At 39.2% G+C, this 21,144-nt stretch overlaps 1 protein-coding gene across 1 annotated transcript in view; it reads right to left on the bottom strand.

Annotated features, from left to right (window-relative positions):
* Positions 1-287: 287 nt before the first annotated feature.
* caln2 (calneuron 2) overlaps positions 288-21,144 on the bottom strand; it is a 63,651-nt gene continuing 42,794 nt past the window's right edge. The window contains exons 5-6 of the mRNA XM_033979008.2: positions 16,699-16,852; positions 288-415 (exon numbers count right to left, since the gene is read on the bottom strand). Of these exons, the coding sequence (XP_033834899.1) occupies positions 288-415; positions 16,699-16,852 (282 nt within the window). The remainder of the gene's footprint in view (positions 416-16,698; positions 16,853-21,144) is intronic.

Raw genomic sequence — 21,144 nt, 5'->3', positions numbered from 1 at the left:
GCAGATAACATTTGCGACAATCACTTAGAGGTACTAAAAAAAAAACTAAAAAAAACTTTTCCGCCATGATCTAACTCATTGATGTTCTGCCTTGTACAGTGAGAACTTGAACACAAACAGACTGACTCCACATGCCGCTAAAGTTCAAATCAAAGTGTAGAGAAACAGTAGTGATGGTTGAACAAGTGCTCGGGCTTTGGCCTGTTTTAGAGTCAAGAGTGTGAGGTTCATGAGTCCTGCAGGTCCTGTCCCAGTTATGCTCACAGTGTAAGTCGTTACTACGGCGACTACTCCATGCCGTTTCGGAGCATCTGATTGGCCGCAATGAGCATAACACTGATGATGAACGCCATGGCGAAGGCGCAGATCAGGCTCTTCCGCACGCACGTCTGACGGTTCTTCTTCTTGGGATGTACTGCAAAATAAACAAGAACAAAATACAGTTTAGTTACATGTACCATTTTAATTTAGGACAAAATGCGAAATAGCTACTAAACTGAAAATTTAAATCACACTGTTTTTCATAAGCCCCCCCCCCCCCCCCCCCCGGACTCTGACCTTGGGTGGAGTTTGGGTGTTTTGATAGAGATGCACCAATTCCACTTTTTCAGTCCTGATATTTGGGTTTTCAGTGTCCCAGGTTAGAGACTTTCCTTAAAACAAAATGTATAGCTGATTTAAATAAGAAGCATAATTTTAGCCTTTTCCACAAACATTTAAGCACACATTTAGCTGTACTTCATTCTCAACAATGAGTCAGGAACATGTTTTAGTTTGAACTGTTAACCCAGCCCAATTAGTTTCTTTTCTGGCAATTTATTGCGCTATGACACATACTAACTATCTGAAGTAGTCTCAGGCAGTTGTTTCTGCATGGCAACTGTCAACTCTGCTTATTTTGTATAATGTTCCTGATTGGACAGAAAGTTGTGTCCCTGTAGCTTTTATATTACTTATTACTCCAAAAAATTCTTTGCAAATTCATAGATTATGACTTTCAATCATTTCTCTTGCCTGGGATCCAGAATACACACTTCTTCAATACTCTATGAAGATGTGAAACTCGTCATTGGTGAATCTCCCTATTTTCAAATAGGTGTGACTGACAGGTGTATTAGCCAATCGGGGACATGTGTGGTCCATATCGGAAATAATAATGAAAACAAAATCACAGTGGGCTGAAAAGAACTGCAGATTTCTGCACAAGCAATGAGTGAAGCCCTGGACTCTGTTAAGCTGAGGTGAGATAAATTAGATTTTATTTGTAAATCATAGTTGACCAATGAGCTCCTTCATTTCGCATATGTCACTGTAAAAAACAGATATGATTGTACAGATTTGTTTAATTGTTTGACCGGGCTTGAGACACAACAGAGGACGAGGGAACCAGACTGATATCAATGTGTTTAAAAATTACAGAGAGATATCATTCTGGATTTGCCAGGCATTGAGTTCTCTATTATCTGCATTTACAATACACTGCGCTATAAGGCATTTATCCTAACGAGAAGAAATCAAAATTAGGTACAGACTTTGTACAGACTTTGACTTTAAATAGCATGAAATTACAACTGAATTACAATCTGCCAGTTCACAGTTTTAGGGTGTGAGGTTTTGACCATGCTATAGTTTTAATTCAGGTTATAAACCAGAATATTCCACATGAGTAAGCACTTGGCGTGAATGGAAAGGAAAAACTGCTTTTTTAACAGCCAGACCCCAGCTCCAGGTGAGTCACCATCTGCCCTCAACAGTTCGGGCCAGAGGCACAAAAACCCATTCTTACATTTGGAAAGAAATGACAATTGATGGACAGGTGTCGCCAATACGGCCATATTACTGTATGGTCTACATACATTCTATTATGGGTTTGGCAAAGAGGTTTGTCTGAACATTAAAGGTGCGCTATGGTACTTTTCTGGTGGACTGTCTGCCACCGTCTCCATAACAATGTTACTGCTTTGGAATGTTTCCGGTATAGCCTTAAATATATACATCCCCATGGAGAGAAGGAGATCACCATTAGGCAAAGACAGTGCTATTATTGACTAGTATAAAAAATATATATATATTTTGATATTCATTCTTTTCAAAAGTAATGATTTGCCACAGACAAAAAATAATAAATAAATACATAAATAAAAGGAAAACCACCTGGTGGTTTGCCCTCTCCGGGTGGGTGGTGAGTCTCTGCCTCAAGTGGAGGAGTTCAAGTATCTCGGGGTCTTGTTCACGAGTGAGGGAAGGATGGAGCGTGAGATTGACAGTTGGATCGGTGCAGCGTCTGCAGTGATGCGGTCACTGTATCGGTCCGTAGTGGTAAAGAAGGAGCTGAGTCCAAAGGCAAAGCTCTCGATTTACCAGTCAATCTACGTTCCTACCCTCACCTATGGTCATGAGCACTGGGTAATGACCGAAAGGTCAAGATCGCGGATACAAGTGGCCGAAATGGGTTTCCTCCGCAGAGTGGCCGGGCGCACCCTTAGGGATAGGGTGAGGAGCTCAGTCACACGAGAGGAGCTCGGAGTAGAGCCGCGGCTCCTACACGTCGAGAGGAGCAGCTGAGGTGGCTCGGGCATCTGCTCAGGATGCCTCCTGGATGCCTCCCTAGGGAGGTGTTCTGGGCATGTCCCACCGGGAGGAGGCCCCGGGGAAGACCCAGGACACGCTGGAGGGACTATGTCTCTCGGCTGGCCTGGGAACGCCTTGGGGTCCCACCGGAGGAGCAGGAGGACATGTCCGGAGTGAGGGAAGTCTGGGAGTCCCTGCTTAGACTGCTGCCCCCGCGACCTGGCCACGGATAAGCAGAAGAAAATGGATGGATGGATGGATGGATGGATAAAAGGAAAACAAGTAAAACATATAGGCTGTTTATAATAGGAAATAAAGGATGGTAATGAGCCAAAATATGACATTTAAGGTGGATCTGAATTATTTTACTAACTGCAGCAGACAGGGGGCAGTACTGCATAATGGACTTGTGGTTCATTGAAGAAAGCATTTAATCTTGGTACGCCATTATAAAACATCAGTCCAAGTAAAAATCTATAAAACAATATTTTCAGAATAATAAAATAAAAATATAAATTTATTTATTTACAAATTTAAAAATAAATTTATATATATATATATATATATATATATATATATATATATATATATATATATATATATATATATATATATATATATATATATATATATATATATTTATTTATTTATTTTTTTCTCAAAATGTTACAGTGGATTGGAATTGAGCTAAATTTCAGAAAAGTGGATATGTGAGGTGAGCCAGATGTGTCCTTCAATAATCCTTGCAGTGAAGACAACAACACAGCCCTCTCCTTTGCTGTCAGCCCCTCTGCGTCTGCTAAAATCACACGATGCATCAATAAATCACATTTGAGCTGCCAGGATCTGAAGAGGAGAGGGGGAAGGAGCGCGGTGAAGAGAGAGGGAAAGAGAGGAAAGGAGAGAGGGAAAAAGAGAAGTAAGGAGAGAGAAAAGGAGAGATTGTCCCACTGGAAGAGGGAAGGAGGCATGAAGGATTGTGGAAAACTGCCAGCCGGGGTTAAGTGCAGAGAAAGGATCTGTACTTGTTTGCCTGCTCTGTTTTTCATTTAATGTCTCTGTATAGCGCATCCGTCAAAACCACAAACATTTGGAGGAAAGCAAAGAGATGTTTAGTCAAGTGTTTCTTCATCTTCTTGCTCTAGTTTTGCAAACAGTTGGGCCCACATCAGTGATAGAAAGAAACTATTTAGAAGCCATTTCACCCCTTTTTGGAATAATGCTCCCTTTTATCTTGTCTACATTTGATTTAGTTGGAACAAAGACTGCCAGCTTCAAAGTCAAAATGATATCTCGCTGTATTTTTTGTACAGAGGGACATCAGTCTGGTCAGCATGTCCTCTGTTGTGCCTCAAACCTGACTCAAACTCAAAGGTGTTGCACAAGTGAATCAAAGGGGCTTATTGATCACCCATTATTTAGAACAAAATCAAATTACTCTCAACTCAGATTAACTAATTAATTAGTGCTTCATTCATTTTTTCAAACATCTTGTGTAATATTTTTCAGTCCCCTGCAAACCATTTTCATACTTATATACTCTACTTCTTCCATATAGGCTATTGCATGTATTTTTTTTTTCTTTTCTTTATTTTACTTGCAGCAGACATATATAGAGTTTGATTAAAATTGGCATATTTTTTTCCACTTGTGATTTGTGTACATCCACATGAGTCTGAAAATATGATAAGCACTGTTATATCGAAAAGGTCAAATGAGTGCAGGAAAAGCAGCACAAAGATGCTTTATTCTGATGTGTCCCGTACCCCCCTGAAACTGTGGGTGCAGAGGGATGCCCCAAGAGAGCTCTGGGATGAACCACGGGGGCAAAGATTCAATGCATTTCCATGAATGAGGAAGTGTCTGAGGAGTAGAGAGTATGTAATCTGCTGCCTTCGCAACTGTCCAGATGAAGAAAATTGTATTTAATTATTTACTGGCAATAAAAATACAATTGTATTTGATTATGGACTTTTTTAGTTTTGGAAATGAACCTCTAACACCTGGGGAGAGGTGTCCAATATTTCTGTTTCTGCACCTTTAGATAAAACATTCGGTCTTATCGCTGTAGATATCATACGTACAGCATTTCAAAGCTGTTTTACAGCAACTGTGACAAATATTTGGTTGTCAAAGTGTTTATTGAAGAAATGAGATGAAGTACACACAAACTAGACTATCTCAACAATACTAGACTAGGATTTCAAAATACAATACATAAACCAGATTGAATCTAAATTGTACATGAACTACAACGGATTTGGCCAGAGATTTCAGGTCAAATTTAGAACTAGAAAATGGTAGAAAAGATTTCAAATCTAGACAATGTTTTCTTAAACAGGGGGTATTATGCAATTTGAAATATATTTTTTTTGGGCTTTCTACCATGTTATAACATTGTTTCCTCATCAAAAACATGCCTGAAGAGGTTTTAGATGTCATCCATGTTTCAGTATTTTCGCAGTCTCCCACGGGCCCTATTCAAACCCTCCTTACAGTTGACTATAACATTCTGTCCAATGCACCGCCCACAAGCCTAGATCACCCATGCTCCCACATGACAATTCTACATAAATATTAAAAAAACATGATACAAAACTGTACACAGCAACTTGACAAACCTGATTTGATGTGCAGTAGTTTCATTAGCATTAGCACACACTGAATATGTGATGTGTGAGGGAGTAAGCGGAGGTAGGACAAAAATGAAAGAGAAACTTATAAAACATGTTAATATGTTATTTTTAGCATTTTCAAAACAATAAAAGGTAACATGGTGATCTAAATATCTTATGTGTTAGCACTTACTGCTACTACTATATAAAATGCCCTCTCTTTGAAATGAGACATTTCAGCTAACCCTTTGGAAGCTGAAAAGAGCAAGAATTATATGGTTTCTTCACATAATTCCAAGAAATTTTTCAGTATAGCTCTTCAGATCAGTGTTTATATTTAATAATGGCTTCTGAATGGTTAGCTGAAATGTCTCAATTTCAAGAAAGCATTGTTCAGATGATTACATTTGAAACCTTTTCTTTCTTGGAACAATGAATGATACATCACCAGACTAAAATATGTATAAACCCAGACAAAAACAACACAATATATTACATTTTAAACAAAAATACTACAAGAACACCAGTCAAAATAGGAATGTAATATGATCCAGGATGACACCAAGACTAAATCCAATATCAACCAAAAACAGTAAACCAGGTCTACAGTTTGACAACTGTCATCTTCTGGTTGCTTATTCTCTGAACATAAGGCTACTGCAGGCTATAACCTACACAAAAACAAGAGACAAACAACAGTAATCTCAATTCACTAGAGCCAGTCTCCAAAACAGACCAGTAACTGACCAATGGAGCCTTCACATCAACTTGTTGGCATAGCAACCAAATGTCACATACAAAAGCAGTTACAATAACAACAAAAGATCTCAACTCTGAACTAAATCAGATCATTACAGCTACTCAACTGTGATAAATATTACATTGAAATTCAAAGCAATGTCCTTAGTCTTGCTTAATGGACTTTGATGTTGTCAGCTACAGATTTACTTTTGCATTTCCACTCTAATCGCACTACGTTCCAACCAGGACTACAAACATACCAGTTCCAAACCAAACCCAAGACAGGACAACACACAGGACCAAATATCAAGACAACACCTGGACTACTCAACAAAATTAAAGGTGCACTGTGTAACCTTTCTGGGAAAGGTTCCACTATCTGCTTGTCGTCATAGAAATGTTATTGCTAATCTTCCACAATAAGGCATTAAGTTTATCTATCTCCACAAATAAATGGTTTATAAGAAACAAGTACTGAACACGGACAATGGATGTATTTCATCTTTTCCAGTGCATCTTGTGGGATGATATTGTTTCTGCATTAGTCTGGGCAGTTCCTTATTCATTTTGCCCTTATTAACTCAGCTTATTTGATTCATTTTTCAGTTCTGCTGCGTTTCACTGCCTCTTTCTACAGACAATGCCCTATTCAAACTGTGCTCTGACTTGTCAACAGCTCGATGGTCACATCACAGTCTTAACAAAACATTTTAATTCTGCTAAACGAAGCTGAATAAATGACTAGTCAAATAAAGAAACATTTGAGTTTGAGGTAATTGCTTTTGTAACAGTCACTCAGCTGAAAGGGAAGGTTTGTGTTTCAGGGGATAGCCCTTTACATGAAAATACACATATACAGCTATATATCCAATGAAGTTGGGACGCTGTGTAAAACTTAAAAAAATATAGATATAATAAAAATACAGAATACAATGATCTGCAAATCCTCTTCAACCTACATTGAACTGAATAAACTAAAAAACATATTTAATGTTCAAATTGATAATTTTTTTTTTTTTTATGCAAATATTCCCTCATTTTCAATTTGATGCCTGCAACAGGTTCCAATAAAGCTGGGACAGGGGCAACAAAGAATGGAAAAGTTGAGGAATGCTTAAAATACACCTGTTTGGAACATTCCACGGGTGAGCAGATTAATTGGAAACAGGTGAGTGTCATGATTGGGTATAAAAGGAGCATCCCTGAAGGGCTCAGTCATTCACAAGCAAGGATGGGGCGAGATTCACCACTTTGTGAACAACTGCGTGAGCAAATAGTCCAACAATCTAAGAACAATGTTTCTCAATGTACAATTGCAAGGAATTTAGGGATTTCATCATCTACGGTCCATAACATTATCAGAAGACTCTCTCTGGAGAAATCTCTGCACCTAAGCGGCAAGGCCGAAAACCAACATTGAATGCCCATAACCTTCGATCCCTCAGGCGGTACTATATTAAAAACAGACATGAATGTGTAACGGATATTAGCACATAGGTTTAGGAACTCTTCAGGAAACCATTGTCAGTTAACTACATCTCCAAGTGCAAGTTAAAACTGTACCATGCCAAGCAAAAGCCATGTATCAACAACACCCGGTAACACCGCCGGCTTTTCTAGGCCCGAGCTCACCTGAGATGGACTGACGCAAAGTGGAAAGTGGTTTGTAGTGTATTATAGATGCTTTTAAAGGTACTGTATGAAAAAATCTTAAAGCGACAGTAGCTTGCAGTGTGTGCTGGATGATTTTAAAGGTGCTGTCTGATCCATATTCTTAAAGTTACATTAATTTGCAGTGTGTGCTAGATACCTTAATAGGTGCTGTGTGGTGTGTGTTTTATTTTGAACTAGTTTTGATTGTAGATTAAGTGCTGCGTGATACACACTCTTGAAGTGACAGTACAAATTTCAAATTTCAAAATTAATAATACGGTAAAAAAATTGTATTAATTCTAATAAACGATATTCTTATAAAAAACATTTTTTTATGTTTTAGATATTTTGGATTTTAATTTAAAAAACGCTGAAATTGATTATACAAAATGGCACAATTTATCAAAATGACTGAGCTCCTAGAGCATTTACAGAGCAAGATTCGTGAGGACGAACCAGATCCTAAACAAGCTAAAGCTAAAATCACACTGATTAAAACGCTGTTTAGTAAATATAGTGCAAAAAGGTTAGTTCATTGCGGTAAAGATGTGCTTGCCCCAACCAATGCCCAATGGGAAAAAATCATGAGCTACCACACGGCAAAGGTCATGCATCATCAGACACACCCAGTCTGGACTCATGGCAAGATGTTAAACGAAGACAAAATTAAACAACACCAAGACAAACTAGAGACTGCACAAAAAAATTGAAAAATGGGCAAAGCAACTCCAAATCCAGAAGCATGAACAGACACTGGCCTATGTACTGGTCTTAAAACCCAAACAAAAGGCAGGAAAAGTGGTGGCATTCAAGAAAATACCTGCCAAAGGAGAAGCTGAAACAGAAGAAGAAAAAACTACAAGCGCTGGTATTTACCCTGTACTTAATAAGTACACAAGAAATAATGGCAATGAGCAGAAACGTCATTCCTACAACACCAGAAGCAGCATTGGCTGGACCCAAAATTTGGAAAGTGCTGATGAAGGGGAGGAAAAGGAAGGTGCAAGACAACATGACAAAAGAAATTCTGTGAGACCTCATAGAAATTCATTTGACGATGGCATTTCTCACAGGGAGTGCACAAAAAGCCACTTAGGAGCTGAGTCTAAGCTAGAATTCCACCCAGACATACCTCGACTACAAACTGATTGGTTGATGGCTCCACAAGCACCCCCAACCCCCACCAGCTCCACACTATGCCACCCACCTTCATACCAACCATCAGAAGCCAACCTGTTTGCCCCCACCACAGCAGAAGAAATGATACAAGGAGCAACACACAAAGTGAAGGGAGGAGCTTTGTCTCTGGTCCCACTTGGATCCACTCCTATAGATGAAAAACTTCAAGATATCCAACTCCAGCTCAGTGCACTAACAAACATTTTGGAATCACAAGTGGCAACAACACAAAAACTGACTAACCTGACCAGACACTGTGTGCCAAAGGGAATCTCAAGACAAACCAGTGACAGAACAAGTGACCCTGGCAGCTCTACTGACCCAGATGAACCTAAGAAAACAGCCAAAATAATACTGAAGCCACTTGATAAAAGCATGCTACATGTCCTGGAAAAAAGAGCTACACCATCAACATTGCCACCATCAGACGTTAAACCAGAAGAACCACAGCCAATCACGGGCTCGTTCACCACCATAGTGGACATTCAGAGCGTACAAGACACATTCATAAATAGATCTATGACACCCCTCCATGGAAAACGACAAGAGCCACCAACTGACCTGCTCGATTGGGGCCCAGGAGAAACACCAGGAAAAGCCCACATTGCACCACTGAGAGTAATGCCCGGACATACGCCACTGTACCAACCATTGCAACTTAAAGATTTTAACTCCTTGATGATGAGCCTCCCACGCATCATCCAGAGTGGCCTGGCCTGGCTCCGTGCTCTGCTTAAGTACACAGCAGGATTAACCCTCTGCTGGGGAGACATACAAGCCGCCTTGGTGAGAGCCACTGATGAGACAACTGCAGAAAACATACGTTGAGCAATACAACAAAAGCTTCATGCACCAATTCAAAGTAACACAGGCCTGGTCACATTCAAGCTTCACCTGTCAGAAGAACTGAAAAACTGCTTCCCAACTATGCTCCATGATGGACTGCTGTCCCTGCAGATGAAGAGCGGTGAAGATAACCACACATACAAACAAAGAGCCAAGGCACTATTCTATGACACAACACGAGAACCCCTGGAGACAGGAACTGGATCCACAGTGATGTTTTTCTCAGCTCTGGTCAGAGCCAGTTCAAGAATGCTTGAGTGAAGTAGTGGGCCTCCACTCTAAGCCAGAAGAAGAATTTGACATGCAATGCAGCCGCTTTGTCTCTAAATGGCTCCAGTCTAAAAGTGAAAATGAAGAGCAGAAACTAAATATGGAAATGGCTACACTAAAATTACAAAAAAAAAAAAAAAAAAAAAACCAGGAAGAAGTCAAAGAGAAAGAAAACAAGAAGAAAACTACAAAGGTACTGACAGTCCAAGAAGATGATAAAGAAGAAACTGCCACAACCAGTCAACTTGCTGCTGCAATCAAGATGATCATTCAACAACAAGCTCCACCTGTCCAACAACCAGCAGTACAACAACAACCACCAGCTCCTGCTACAGCCCAAATGAACCCAGGAGTTATAATCTACACGGCTCCTGGAGGAAGAGGAGGACAAGGAAGAGGACGAGGAGGACAAGGAAGAGGACGAGGAAGGAGTGGACGAGGAGGAATAGGAAGAGGGAGAGGAGGAAACATGAATATGCAACCCAATCAATGTTATGCATGTGGTGGAATTGGACATTGGTTAAGACACTGCCCACTAAGGCAACAACAAATTCAGCCACAACATGGATACAATCAGGTGCCGCCACAACAGGGGTACAATCAAAATTTCATGCAAAATGCTCAGCCGCTGATGCCAACCACAACCAACAACCACAGATACAACCAGCTCCAACCATGATGACACAACAAAGTCAGGTCCAACCACAGATACAACCACCTCCAACCATGGTGACACAACAAAGTCCAGGACAATATGGACTACCCCAAGCCCCAAGAATGATGCCACTTCGCCGTTACAACTACGCTCAATATCCTGATGACCACGGGTGTTTTCATGAATATGACAAATGAAGGGGCCTACAGCCATACCAAGGCCAGTCACTGAAACTATGGAAAAGCGAGCCAATGGTGGTCTTGATGATAAATGGACAGAAAATATGTTTTTAATGGACTCAGGAGCCACAGTTTCCTGCATAAGACACCCATTTTTACTGACTACGAAGACTATGTCCATTTCCGGCTGTTTAGGAAAACCAGAAACAAAATATTTCACTGAACCATTGGCAGTAAGCATGGAGGATTTAACTACTGAACATGAATTTCTATACCTACCAGATTGTGAAATCTCGCTCTGCGGAAGAGATCTTATGTGCAAACTCTCATTGTCTCCAGTTTTCTGTCCAGAAGGACACAAACTACTCACAAAATCACAGACTATCAAATTGATAAGAAGCCTGGAACCAAAGAACCACACCAAGATTTTATACTTGTGATAGAAGATTTGAAAGCACTAACCACAGTCTACTGGACACAAGTCCTAACTGATCCGGAGGCAGTACAGCTACCAAGAAGAGTGGCCATAATGAAATGCAAAGCTCACACTAAAGGAAATCATGTAGCAGACACAGCCGCAAAACAAGCTGCCAACTACAATGGAAGAGCAATGGCTGCCCGAAGTTTCTCAACTACAAATGGAGAAACTGACACAGAAACACAAGACAAAATACCAGAAATGCTTGACACAGCACCAGAGATGACACCACAAGGAATCATCGAAAAAAAACATATGTAAGAGAAATCCAAGAAGCAGCTGGAGCATATGAACATTCTGTCTGGACACAGAGAGGAGCTAAAAAAGATGAAGATGGACTATGGAGAAACCATGAAGGAAAAGTTGTTGTACCAGTACCACTCTTACAGATGCTATTTGATGAATATCATGGACCAACACACAGAAGCTATGAAGCACTCCTGAAACACATTGACCTTTGGTGGCACCCACACATGAAATCGCTTTTGTGATATTGGATTGACACTTGTCACACCTGCCAAACTATGAACCCCAAGAAGACCTGTAAAACTCCACCTGGCACTTTTACACTTCCAAATAAACCATTTGAGAAGATTGTGATGGATTTTATGGATATGGGCCCTCGCGGTTTTCGTTATCTTTTAGTGATTGTGTGCGAGTACCCTAAATGGGTAGAAGCATTTCTGTGCAAAACAGAGTCAGCTAAATAAGTTGTTAAACATTTAGTGCAGGAGGTAATCCCTAGATTTGGTGTCCCTTATCAGATCAGGTCAGATAATGGAACTCATTTTACAGCTAAGGTAGTCCGCGACTCATTAAAGGCCTTAAACATTTCTCAGCATTTTGGTTGTATCTACCATCCTTCAAGCCAGGGTCAAGTTGAATGCATGAATGCTACTATTAAGAGAAAACTAGCTAAGGTTTGGCAAACTTGCAAAATAGATTGGGTCACAGCTCTTCCTGTTGTCTTGATGGACATCAGGAACAGTGTAAACAGAACCACATGTTTTACACCTCACATGCTTTTGACTGGACGAGAAATGCACAAACAAATTGGACCTTTCACCGAGGACTCTCCTTTCCTTGACTGGGGTAAACAACATCATGACTATGTCCAAATGCTGCAGAAAATAGTCTCTGAAATGCTCAAATGCAGAGAAAGGACTCACACTGTTTAAATGACTCCAGACGCTGACAATGACCTGGCCCCTGGTTCCTGGGTCTACATTAAAGTACACAAACGCAATAATTGGACTCAACCCTACCAAACTGGACCCTACAAATTCACTCAATCAATCGGGAGATCTGTGCAGGTCCAGCACGGCGATTCTAAGTTCTGGTACCATCTATCACATTGCATCAAGTGTCCAGTGGACCCCACTCAACGTACCCTTGCCGAAGTTTGCACTGACATCAACACAGCAGCTCCAGAACCAGATGGGGAGGGACCAGGCACACCCAACCCCGGGGCTCCGGGGGAGGAAGAAGAGAGAGAAAAAGGGGGAGTATAGACCATGCCCTCATTTTCCATGTACCTTACGTGAACTTCTTTATTTTTTCTTAATCATTTCTATTTTTCTTGTTTTAGCTTGGTGGTATCTACACAATAGTGAGAAAGAGGACCTTGGACAGCCAACAAGATCAACCACAAACGCAACAAATATAACAAGTGACATGCACCCTCCGGCTGGAGGGGATCGCAACAATACAGGTATGAAACGGAGAGCACTGAAAAGGGCACCAAGAGAAACAGGTTTAAAATCTAGAGGAAAAAGATTCATTATTAATTGTTTAGAAGGACAGGACTGTACAGTACAACTTGACATATGTGACTTTCTGATCTGCACGACTGACCCTTGTAAACTCTCAAATAGAAAAATCTCTATTGTATATTACAATTGCCTCAACTACTGACTGGACCCATAAACACAAGCCAGACTTTCCACAAAATCCTACTTTACCTAAACGTCTACGACTTATCACTACTGCTATAGCTAAACAACAACCACACACTCAGCTTTTGCATTTGTCTGCCTCTGAACCCCTATCCACGAATGATTCACCAGATGACTCTGACGTTGAAACTGACTCAGTTTAAATTTAATTTTATTGTTGGTGTTTCCTTCAGTAGCTGCTCTTTGTTTCATCCATGCTGTCCGAGTGTCATACACATTTTATAAATCTGAATGTCACATATTTTACACAATGTTTTATGATTTGAAGCTCTGCTAACATTTTATGAAATTATCCACTTGATATTGATAATTTTTATATATTTTTTATGTTTTAGCTAAGACTTATGATTTTCTGGGTGGTTTATTTTATTTTTGTTGAAAGGTAGCGACTGGCGCCTTTCTTTTTGTGATCACATGTGTATGTAATCAAAAGGGGGAATTGTGAACAATATACAAATATATTACAGTGCTTACAAAATGTCCTGTCTCCCACAAGACAGTGTCATTTCTTACTCTCAGACATAACGTTACATTTTGGCCAAGGTCACATTTGGCACTTCTTCACAATAGCTTCTTTGATACAGAACGAGTAACACCCACCCTGAGATGATTAAAAACACTGGTATAATCGCAAATTGTTAGACTCTGCATTTGATTCTACATGGACTTTGCATTTGATTCTGCTTTGAATTTTGCTATACGCTGCCTTTAACCCGACTGTAAAATAAAAATCTACAGAACGATTCCCGAGCCTCTGCGCCTGTTCTTCTGCAACAGAACTGAAACCGACAGACATCCCTGCTTATTTCAGGAAGACAATGCCAAGCCACATTCTGCACGTGTTACAACAGCATGGTGTCGTAGTAAAAGAGTGTGGGTACTAGACTGGCCTGCCTGCAGTCCAGACCTGTCTCCCATTGCTAATGTGTGGTGCATTATGAAGCGCAAAATACGACAATGGAGTCCCTGCGCTGCTGAGCAACTGAAGACATTCAGTTCAGCAAGAATGGGAAAGGATTCCTCCTGCAAAGCTTCAATAATTAGTGTCCTCAGTTCCCAAACGTTTAATGATTGTTGTTAAAAAGAAAGGTGATGTAACACAGTGGTAAACATGCCCCTGTCCCAGCTTTATTGGAACGTGTTGCAGACATCAAATTGAAAATTTGTGAATATTTGCAATAAAGTTTATCAGTTTGAACATTAAATATCATGTCTTTGTAGTTTATTCAGTTGAATATAGGTTAAAAAGGATTTGCAAATCATTGTATTCTGTATTTAAGTTTTACACAGCGTCCCAACATCATTGGAAATGGGGTTGTATTTATAAAGTAAAAAATGATATGTCTATGTAATAAAAAATTGTGCTGCCTACCATATTACTAAAACATGACAGTTGGTGCTGAAACTCCTCAGTGGTCCAACCAATGCATACTGTTGCTGTGCCACTGGACTTCAGTCCACTGCCACCATGGTTTAATATGCTGGGCGAGTATGGTGAATAAATAATGCATGGAATTGTAAAGAATTTGACCACCTGTAAAAGTGCTATGTAAACCAAATGCATTATCATTATTTTAACATTTTGTCAGCATATTTTCATTTCATAAAATAAGTCACAGTGGAAGCAGTTACAATAAAGAAACGGATTATTTTTGACTAATGTTATATTCCTGCAATATTCATACAGCGTAAATCTGATCAGAGCCCCAACTTTGTTCACATTTTTCTATTTTCTACTCTATAATGTAAGTTAAAAGAAATCATAATGCTGTTCTAACTGTTTTTGAGCATAAAACACCATTTACTTTTACATGTTTTGGACAATGCTGCTGACTATTGTATTACCTCTTTAAAAACGTTTGAAACTGAGCCTTGCAGAATCACTGTGCCCATTTAGATTAATAGCCATCAAATTATACTTTAATGTTCAGATTGGGATAAATAATTATATCTGTGGCAATGTTTGTGTGGCTATTTACGCTAACAGGTCCATTTACCAGTAATGTGCCTTTTGTCTTTGCCTAAAGTTGATATTATCCCCATGCTTTTATTTTTCTGGATATAAGTAAATGCAGGTATTAATTCAGACTTGATCTAAAATGACTTAGTAACAGAAACAAGTCTGCTGACTTCCACATTAGAAAACTGCTGTGCCCAATGGGAGCTGATGCCGCTGTAAACATCACAAGAAAGAATCTGCGCCTCTGATGGATAGCTGCAGATCATGCCAGTGAGTAGCGGATTTTTTCATTAGTACCAAAATGACTATGCAACACTACTGAATCCTATGTGTATCATCAATTAAGAAAATAAAATTGGATAATGCAGTAAGCAGAGAGCAGTGGGAGTATGCCGGTGATGGTGAAAACGGGAATTGATCAGCAATATTGTGTCTTGAAAATAAGCGATTAAAGATTGCTCAAACATGCACAAATCACTCCAAATACAACTTTGGTTGAGTAATTGGTGAGGGGAAACATTGTTGAAAGCTCTAAAATGTTGATTTTCCAGAATTGGCCTTTAATAGTGGTCCAAATTCTTCAGAGGCATCAGTTTTTAAGGCTGTTTCACAACTTAGCACAACCATGGAGAAAAACCTACTAACCATACACCAGTTCTACTTCCAGGTTTATGATCAAGGAAAAATATGTCTTATATTTAAATGCAGACACCAAATAAAGATCTGATTTTGTGCAATAACAGCTGCTTTTACAACAGAGTCAAATTGGATACAGGACCTTTAATTACCTCCTGAGTCATGACTGCATGGTTTTCAGTCAGTGTACGGGGAACAGTGCCTTGAGGGACTGCCAGGTGTGCCTTGACAAAATTTACAAATGCATTTTATAAAAAGTAAAAAGCAAATGAATCACCACCACCATGATAGCGGCATGGACAATACCTACATCATGAGCCTCTTTATTTTTATCAAACGTGATGTGGCAGTATTTTGAAGGGTCGTGTACAGTGGAATATTTTCAACCAAAAAAGTGTCCCATGACTCAAAAAACATAGGAAAAAACAAACAAAACACTGACTCTCTCATTTTATGGCTGACATTTGTACTTACCAGAATCCAATCAACAACGTTTACCCATTCAAAAAACAGTAGTAGAATTTAATGAAGTATTATACTTAAATACATAGGTATCTGTACATTACTTAAGTCAAATTTAAAGTGGATACTTTTTACTTTTACTTAACTAAATTTGAGAGAAGATATCTGTACTTTCTACTCCACTACATTTTTGAAAGTAAAAGTATTTTTCATTATTGTTTAAGACCTGCTGAAAAGGCTGAGGGGTTTATTGTTAACACATTCATAATTTGAGCAAACAAAAATACAAAAAACTAAAACAGCCAGAAAAAAATAAATAAAATAAAATAAAATAAATTCATATGATACTTTTACTTTTATTTGAGTAATTTTTTTGGTATCTGTACTTTTACTTAAGTAACAAAAACTGAGTACTTCTTTCGCCAATATCAAAAACTATTGATCCCACCTCACTCAAGCGCCTGCGTCTTGATTGTGAGTGTGATTGACGCCACGTACCTCCTTCGTACTCCGGGCAGTTCCCCGACGTTTCGTTGAGGCTCTCCTCCTCCGTGATGATGATGTTCTCGATGTCCTTCATAGTCAGGTGGTCTCTGAAGGCGTGGAAGAGAACCTGTTTCAGCTCGTCCAAAGACAGCTGCTGCATGTCAAACTGAGGAGGGACACAGACCGGACAACACATGGACACAGGAGACATCAATGCAATGTTAAATGTTACTAGTATAAAACAAGAAACATTGTCCAGATTATTGACAGGTTATTGATAATGCTACTACAATATTTTCCCAAAGATTATTATAGATTATTACCACCACACAATACCTGAGATAAGAGTACTCTGGGTCTATAACATTACTGTATGAAATAACTATAGCAATCTAGTAGTTAAATTTTAAAGACAAAACTCTGCATATTTAGGCTGAGTTTTTCTCCCAGACAGAAAATACCGTTCCACCTTGTGATGTCATGTGGTAATACAGGTAATAAAGGCTCCATTTTGTTTCTTTACTAGAATCGTTTAGATAATTTCAGCCATGAAACTACCCATCTCTACTGTGCAGAAAGTAAAATGTAGCTGTTAACTTGAATACTACAACTATGTGACAGCACAAGGTGGAACAGAATATTTTGAACTGTGGAGATGTAGACAGACTAATAATAAAGGATTACTCAGATGTGGGAATGAAACAAAACACCATTCCAGGTGTTTTTGATGATGTACCAACATTATAACATGACTTAAAGCTCAGAAGAATCTATTTTGTGTAATGTAGGACCTTTAAATTCCAGCCTGACCAGTCAACCCTTAAAATATCCTATATTACATTTCTCCTTTGTAGTAATTCACTTGGTTTAACACCAATTGAACAAGCATATATAAACTATTGCAAATAAATACAATTACAATTTGAGGGACAATGTGAAAGAAACCTGACATTACAATTACCTAAAAAAGTACTCCATTGACTAAACATGTTGCTCAAATAGGGGAGATATCAGTGTGTGTGTTTGCATAAGCATCAGCACAGCTATTTTTGGAGCTTGAATCAGTATGCCAGTCTGCTGTGTGCATGGATATAGGTCTTTAAATGTATGCATGCACAATGTGTTGAGAGCACAGGCCGTTAACATAGAAATAGCCTGAATACTCACTGTTCACTGTTGGCGATTGTATTAGGTTGTATGAGAATGTTTTTAATGATTTATGAACCTTAGACCAATCTGCTGCTCAGGTGCCAAGAGCTGTCCTCTATTGTGTGCCCTTCCCAAATAACATCATTGGCAAAATGGGACAACCCTCTGAGATGAAGGCACATCTCCCCCTGTGTCCACTTTGACATTGTTCTAGCACAGACCAGTCAATGAAGATGACCATATATGCTGATCCCATCCAATAACAAGGTAGAAGAGTATGACCACCCTTATGCGATTCACAACAATGAGATCCACTGACTGTGGAACATTCATGGCAAAGCAATAACATCTACATGGAGACAAGAAGATAGTCCCACCAAAATGTTACATAGTGCCATTTAAAAATACTATCTTAAAGAGTTTGAGGTTTCAATAGGTCAAATCCCCTTTCTTCCTTTGAGGAGAATGTTCCACTTGTCTGACACCACACATTACCAGTGGTGATAATTCACTCCTCCCTCTGTATGACATCATACAAAAGCGACTCTCTAAGCATCTCCTTCTTTAAAATGTCTCTGAAGCAACCTCAGGTACAATGTGATTATCATTTATAGCAGATGGACATGTTTTGAGCAAAACAGGGGCCAGGGGCTTGATGGAGAGCGAAAAATAAATTTAGATCAGGAAAAATCAGGAAGTAGCAGAAGACACAGATGGAGGACAGAGATGACAGCCGATTGTGCAGAAGATGTATGAGTTATTATGGACAGAAATGCTCATTTCAATAAAGGAGAATTATCCGGTTCATGATGGCACTTGCGCGTTCAGGTCTGACAGCACACTGCAAAAATGTCAAGTTCTGAATTATTTTGACTTTGTGGTCCTAAATTATTTGCCAACGGGGTAAGGAATTTACAATACTGATGATGATACATTTTTGTGTGTTCTACGGGATGAATACATGCATACATGTAATACATGTTATGATAACTATGTATTTGCCATATTGTAATCTTCTATTCTTCTATTAGATTTTTCATTTTTATTTTTGCATAGGAATAAACCTTACTAACTTTTCTGGTGGAGTCCACTTCCTGCATTTCTTTACGGAGAGAATCTCAAATACTTCCCACTAAAGCATAAACTATCTTGCAATATAAAATTTTGTTTTGATTTTTAGAAAAAAAATAGATAAAATAAAACCAACAAAGTAAAACTGGAAACATGAATCCTTATTCTAAGTGGGGTTGTCTCTCCACAGATTTGATGGTCAACTTTGACATCACCTACTGGCCTCTATGGACAATCAACATTCTGGCAAAACATCCACCAGAAAAGTTACAGAGTGCACCTTGAACTGTCGACAAAAAAGCATTGGCTCCACTTACACTCCATTCAATGTCAATAAAAAGTAGAGTTTCCTTTGTAGTGCCAGTGCTCTGTTGTGCCCTGAAGAATGCTGGGAAATAAGACTCTTTGGACTGTTGGACAGATGACATGACAGCGCAGGATGAGAGCACCCAAAACCTACAATGCTCCTGTCAGTTTGTGCAAAAAGTAAACGCATTAAAGGTACTGACCTCTTGGCAACCCAGTTTGATTTCTGAAAGGCACTGGAAGTGAAGGAAGGCGTGGTTTTGTGTATTTATTGAAATTTGAAATGCCATTGTTACTTAAGTGTAAATCAGATGGAATGTTAGAGGGTTAGTATTAAGGCCCTGCAAACAGGCAAACAGCCATAATATGGGCCAACTGACTTGTAAGAATCAGTCATAACGTCAGGACAATCAGATGTTTATTCTAACTGAAATACTCCATGTACAGGAACAAGCCATTTCAGAACATAATTTTATTGTTAATACAATTTTTACTATGAACTTTTAGTCAGGAAGAGGTGGTGTCACAAAAATGGTGGTCAAACATTTTTGGTTTGGGTGTGCACTATGTGACTTTTTTTGTTTTTTTCACTCACTCCCTATTACTTTCATTAAGATACATAACTGTAATGGCCTACTCACTGGCCTCTACAAACGAGCGTGAAGACAGCTGCAGTACATCCGAACACTGCTGCTCGGATCTTGACTAGAACCAGGAAGTACTTGTCCTGTGCTCAGGTCTCTGCACTGGCTCCTGTGGCTCAGAGAATAGACTTTAGAGTACAAGTCTCTCCAGGGCCTAGCACTAAAGTACATCTCCCATATGAACCATCTCACACTCTGAGGACTTCAGGGCCTCCTGCTGGTGCCCAGAGTCAGGACTAAACATGGGGAGTCTATACAGCTAAAACCTGGAATAGTCTTCCAAAAGAGGAGAGACAGACCTCTACTTTGACAAAGTTTAAGTCTAGATTCAAATGTTTCTATTCTTCTCCTTTTAATGTTTATTTTATGATGATTATTTTGGTTTGGATTTGTTTGTAATGTGATTTTAAAGTCTTTCATATTCTGTAAAGCACTTAGTGCATGAATTGTGCTATAAAAAATAAACTTGCCTTGTAGATAAGAAAACCTTTTATCAGTCAAATCGTTTTATATCAGTATACAAATGTTAAATAAATAATTACATTCCAAAAAATAAAAAATAAAACATAGAATGATCTGTGACAACAAGAGGGCTTTTAAATTTGACATTATAATATCTTCATTTACTTATAGACAGTGTACACTCACCTAAAGGATTATTAGGAACACCTGTTCAATTTCTCCTTAATGCAATTTTCTAATCAACCAATCACATGGCAGTTGCTTCAATGCATTTGGGGGTGTGGTCGTGTTCAAGACAATCTCCTGAACTCCAAACTGAATGTCAGAATGGGAAAGAAATATGATTTAAGCAATTCTGAGCGTGGCATGGTTGTTGGTGCCAGATAGGCCGGTCTGAGTATTTCACAATCTGCTCAGTTACTGGGATTTTCACGCACAACCATTTCTAGGGTTTACAAAGAATGGTGTGAAAAGGGAAAAACATCCAGTATGCGGCAGTCCTGTGGGCGAAAATGCCTTGTTGATGCTAGAGGTCAGAGGAGAATGGGCCGAGTGATTCAAGCTGATAGAAGAGCAACGGTATCTGAAATAACCACTCGTTGCAACCGAGGAATATAGCAAAGCATTTGTGAAGCCACAACATGCACAACCTTGAGGCGGATGGGCTACAACAGCAGAAGACCCCACCGGGTACCACTCATCTCCACTACAAATAGGAAAAAGAGGCTACAATTTGCACAAGCTCACCAAAATTGGACAGTTGGAAGACTGGAAAAATGTTGCCTGGTCTGATGAGTCTTGATTTCTGTTGAGACATTCAGAATGA

Source organism: Periophthalmus magnuspinnatus, chromosome 14 (genome assembly GCF_009829125.3).
Source record: "Periophthalmus magnuspinnatus isolate fPerMag1 chromosome 14, fPerMag1.2.pri, whole genome shotgun sequence".
Classification (NCBI taxonomy): domain Eukaryota; kingdom Metazoa; phylum Chordata; class Actinopteri; order Gobiiformes; family Gobiidae; genus Periophthalmus; species Periophthalmus magnuspinnatus.
The sequence above is the reverse complement of the archived record's forward strand: the minus strand, read 5'-3'. Positions and strand labels throughout refer to the sequence as shown.